The sequence below is a fragment of the Charadrius vociferus genome, unplaced genomic scaffold (genome assembly GCF_000708025.1).
Source record: "Charadrius vociferus isolate BGI_N301 unplaced genomic scaffold, ASM70802v2 scaffold436, whole genome shotgun sequence".
Lineage (NCBI taxonomy): Eukaryota > Metazoa > Chordata > Aves > Charadriiformes > Charadriidae > Charadrius > Charadrius vociferus.
Window position 1 is genome coordinate 4,748,807 of NW_009649187.1, and position 4,959 is coordinate 4,753,765.

General features: G+C 53.2%; 1 protein-coding gene across 1 annotated transcript in view; it reads left to right on the forward strand.

The window, feature by feature from the left end:
* WNT8B (wingless-type MMTV integration site family, member 8B) overlaps positions 1-4,591 on the forward strand; it is a 13,087-nt gene extending 8,496 nt beyond the window's left edge. Inside the window, exons 4-7 of the mRNA XM_009888740.1 lie at positions 1,264-1,389; positions 3,450-3,592; positions 4,024-4,398; positions 4,433-4,591. Coding sequence (XP_009887042.1) covers positions 1,264-1,389; positions 3,450-3,592; positions 4,024-4,398; positions 4,433-4,591 — 803 coding nt within the window. The remainder of the gene's footprint in view (positions 1-1,263; positions 1,390-3,449; positions 3,593-4,023; positions 4,399-4,432) is intronic.
* Positions 4,592-4,959: the final 368 nt, after the last annotated feature.

The window sequence follows — 4,959 nt, forward strand, 5'->3', positions numbered from 1 at the left end:
TTCCAGGAGGCCCTTCACCCATCAGCTCCCAGACACACACTGGGATCTAGCTTCAAGACAAGGCAGCCTCGCAATGCCAGCGTCACCTCCAGACCCACAGAGCCCCAGCTTGGGCAAGGCAAGAGTGTCCTACCAAGTCTTACACAACTGGCTCCCCACAAGGATGCACCACCACGACCTGTGACATGGGCTGCTGGAAATGCCATGCCTGGTTGGTGTTCCTCACTAGGGTGTCCCAGGGAGGCTGACAGCCAGCACGGGATGGTGGGGTGGCAAGCAGAGGGATATGGCTAAAAGGAGCAGAAGAGAGTTCATCAGTGGCTGTGCTTGGCCAAGAGGCAGGAGAAAAGCGTTCCCACAGCTTCCAATTGTCATGGTCACCTTGGGCAGAAATCCAGCATCCATGACCTGTGCCACTGCAGGGCATGGGGCCGTGGCCATTGTTGCTGTATCCCATTCCTTACCTGTTTGCAGGTGCCAGGAAATGTTTCAGTGCATACCTGGTTCTCTAGATCCACGTATGATGGTGGGCTGAGCTCATACCTGCCCTGTACAGGCAGGACCTGGGTATGGAGGAGAGCCTCAGGCCTCTGGTGGGACTGGCAGCAGTCAAGGGACCAGGGCCCCAGGCAGAGGAGGACAGAGATTTCAAAGTGGGACCTTGAGGAGGCAACTGCAGAACAAAGTAACACACTAGGACAGGGAGCAGGTCCCTGAACTATTTCCATCAAGGTTATCTGCTCAGATCCAGACCTTGCTAGCATTAAATGAAAGCCAAAGGCTAAGTGAAGTCAGCTGATGATCACCACACTGATCCTGGTTGGTAGGTATGATCACTGCTTTGAGCCCTGGCAGTGTCCAGCAGAAGGTAAGGCTCGAGGGGGCTGTGGGGAAGGAGCTCTTTGGTCCTTGGAGAAGACACCTTTCCCTCTGGGATGTATCAGTGAAACAGGGGGGACATTTGGCTGTCTGTGCTGTATCCCCTCTGCTGAGCTCCCACAAGGACAGCCAAGGGCTGAACTCATCCACACCCTTGGAAACGGCACAAGTCAGTCTGGATAAAATTTGGGAGCTTCTGTCTTCATGGAGCTCTAGTGAAAACTAAGCTAATCTGACATGTTGGGCCTCCTCTCCACCCCACAAAGCCCTGCCCATTGCAAGTCTCTTGCTATGCAGTCTCCTGCATGGCAGGAGTCATTTCTAACACTGGTGTTGCCATGAAATCTTTAGCACATCTGCTCTCCTTGTATCCCCACTTGACAGCAAACCGAGAAACCGCTTTTGTCCACGCCATCAGCTCTGCGGGCGTCATGTACACGCTGACCCGGAACTGCAGCCTGGGGGATTTTGACAACTGTGGCTGTGATGACTCCCGCAATGGACAGCTGGGTAAGGAGCCACGACCTGCCATCCCTCTCTCACATCCCAGGCAGCAGGTGACAGCTCTTCTCCTCTCCTCCGCTGCGGCCTGCAGAAACAACTCCTCCTCCGGGTCTCCACACCTGGAAATAATGCCTAGAGCAGAGCTTTGCCTGCCTCAAACCAAAGTAGCTCTGTGGAAGCTAAATGGGGTCACCTCTAATTTACACCAGCTGAGGCCAAGCCCTCGATGTTTTCCATTAATTTCTAAATGAGCAGGAAAGTAGAAGGGGGCTGTAGTTTCCCTGTTTCAAATCAAGAACTGTTTAGGCTGCTGGAGGGAATGACTGTGCCATACGGCCAGAGGAGAGGATCTGATGCCATGCGTCTAAATGGCAGGTCTGGTTAGAGCAGCACTGATCAGGGACCTTGGGGCTTCCAGGGTCTGCAGGACCAGGGTGGCCCCAGAGCAGAATGACCGGGAGGGAGAGCAAGGTGGCATTCATAGACCCCTCTGGCGTTTGTCAGTGTGGCAGGCACACGAGAGCACAAGCAGGAGAAGCGCTGTGGCAGCACACAGCCTTCACCCCGCTCCTGTCGCAGCGGTACCCAGGCCCACAGCCACTCGGCGCCCCTGGGTGGGGAACCCCAGGCTGCACCGTGCCAGCTCTCCCCTCAGCTCTTGCAGAAAACATTGATGTTTCGGTCTTCTGTTTTGAATGGAAAGAGGTCAAATTTCGAATTCTCAAAATCCTTTAAAAGCCATCCCCCACCCAGCCGCACTGGGCAGTCAGTATGTGTCGGTTTATGACAAACTCCTCTGGAGTGTCCAGTATTTAGTAATTTGCTTTATTAGTTTTTAAAACAGCCACTGCTTAGGTGTCCAAGGCATTGGATAGCCCACCTCTGGCAGAGCAAGACTTTGGGCAATGACACACCAAATTTTATCTTCTCTGGAAAACCGAGTTAGTCATGCTACACTTCTTTTTCCCGAAACATATCTGTTTTTCATGAAAATTTTCCATTGTGAACTTAAAACCTCAGAAGGCAAAGGAAACTTTTGGGCTTGTCCAAAACAGTATGATTCAATTCTAAATGCCGTTCTGCTGATTCCAAGTTGGTGAAAGGTCTCCATTCTCCCGTCGGTCCCAGCTCTTGATTTGGACCTCATCATCCACTGCAATTACCCACCTCCCATGGGACGCCCTTGCCTTTCCCTGGGAGAGGGGACCTGATGCTCTGGGGAAGTCTGGGCAAGGGCCAGGCCTTTCAGGAGAGGCACAAGTCCATTAAACCACAACTCCCAAGATGTATGGCCAAGGCACATTGGGTTCAGAATGTTCCAGATTTCAAATCTACATACAGAATTTGACATTTTTCTCTAGGAGGAAAAGAAGCAAACCGCATGACGTGTTTCTAGTCAGCTGAGCTGTTATCGAGCTCCCACACAGTTAGGAAGAGTACCCTCCACATCTTGCTGTGCCGTTTCCCAGTTCTGTGCTGAGTCCTTTGTTTCTTTATGATAACTGGAAAATCAGACCCTTCTGAGATGCCAAATATCATCCCAAGATTCTGGGTGTGCCAAAAAGAGGGTCTCCTAGATACATGGGTGCCAGGCTTAGGTTGTTTCCCAGTGGAGGGGAATCTGTTCCTTCTAACCAGTTTGCCTCCACTAGTTCACTAATCCACCTTAGCAAGATGCTGTCCTTGTGAGTCAGACTGAACCAGTTCAAGTCAGGGTTTGAAGGAAAGTGATTGAAGACCCAAAGCCTTATCTATATGGCTGTTAATGCATGATAATTAACAGCTTCTATATCCTGCTTTATAGAAAGCCTGAAAATCCCTAGGTTTGTCACACAGCACCTACCCCTTCGCTGCCTGCATGAGCCGCTTACTGTCCAGGCCTCAGTAGAAATGGTGTTAGGCCAGGGAGAGGGAATCAGGGAGTATCGTGAGGCAAAAGGCTGGATTTGTTCCACAGTCTCCGTTCCCTCCCATCACTTCTGAGACCCTTTCTTGCCAACAGCGCCACGAGCCAGGCAGGTGAGAGGCTGGTTCTCTGACAGCACACATCTCATCTCCTTTCTCAGGGGGCCAAGGCTGGCTGTGGGGAGGCTGCAGCGATAACGTGGGCTTCGGGGAAGCCATTTCCAAGCAGTTTGTGGATGCCCTAGAGACTGGACAAGACGCCAGAGCTGCTATGAACCTGCATAACAACGAGGCGGGTAGAAAGGTGAGCTCCTCTTTTCCTCCAGACCTGACACCACACACCAAATTGGCTTTGGCCGTTCACTGCAGAGAGTCACAACTTGCTGTGGCTAAAAGCATGTGTCCAGAAGAAACAACTATCTTGCTGAGGAGAAGGGGATGGCAGCAGTACTGACGTGATGGGTGGTGTTTGTTCTAAGGTAGCAAACCTTCCATGATTACAGTGTTAATGGCTTCCCGCTGCCCTCTTTCTCCCAGTTCAAGTAGGGGAGTACCGTGGAGAAGCAAATCTGTGAACTTTAAGCCAACAACCCCCAGGCAGGACTACTGCACAATGAGGGTTGATGGCAAATCCCTCTGCAGGCCTGGAACCATGTGTCTCCATGCACTGCAGCACAGAAATTACCACCCTGGGCTTTTTCCTGAATCCCCTTTCTCTCTCTCCCCATGCTATAGGCCGTGAAAGGCACCATGAAGCGGACTTGCAAATGCCATGGCGTGTCGGGCAGTTGCACTACCCAGACCTGCTGGCTGCAGCTGCCTGAGTTCCGGGAGGTGGGCACTTACCTCAAGGAGAGGTACCACAAAGCCCTGAAGGTGGACTTGCTGCAGGGGGCAGGGAACAGCGCTGCCAGCCGAGGCGCCATCGCCGAGACCTTCAGCTCCATCTCCAAGAAGGAGCTGGTCCATTTAGAAGACTCTCCTGACTACTGCCTGGAGAACAAGACGCTGGGGCTGCTGGGCACAGAGGGCAGGGAGTGCCTGAAGAGGGGCAAGGCGCTCAGCAAGTGGGAGAAGCGGAGCTGCCGGCGGGGGTGCCTGCGAGAGCCTGTGCTGCGGCCGCGGGCACAACATCCTGCGGCAGACGCGCAGCGAGCGCTGCAACTGCAAGTTCCACTGGTGCTGCGCCGTGCGGTGCGAGCAGTGCCGCAAAAGGGTCACCAAGTACTTCTGCGTCCGCAAGGAGAAGCGGGAGCGGAGCGGAGGTGGCGGGGCCAGCCGCAAGCTCAAGAGAAAGCTCTAACTTGCCTCTGTTCCTCCATGGTCCTGTCTGCCCTTCTCCTCTCCTGCCCTCCCCATTGTCCCCCGGCACCATTTCCCTTTGGCTTAGTCTTGTCTCATTCCCCATGCCCCCTCACTGGGGCTTGGGCATGGCAAAAGATCTTGCATGAGCCCCTAGGCCTTGGCCATACAGGGCATTTCCCATTATTGCAGTGGCTGATGACTTCTGGGAAGACCCTCAAGTGTTGACAAAACAAGGTGAGATTTGGTCTCCAACTCAGAGTCACTCTATCCAGCGACTATGTTTTTTTATCGCTGAAAACAAAGGTAGTCTTGGTGGCTCCTGCTCTTTCGAGCTTGTCTGTTCCCCAAACAAGCACCTGCTCTGGG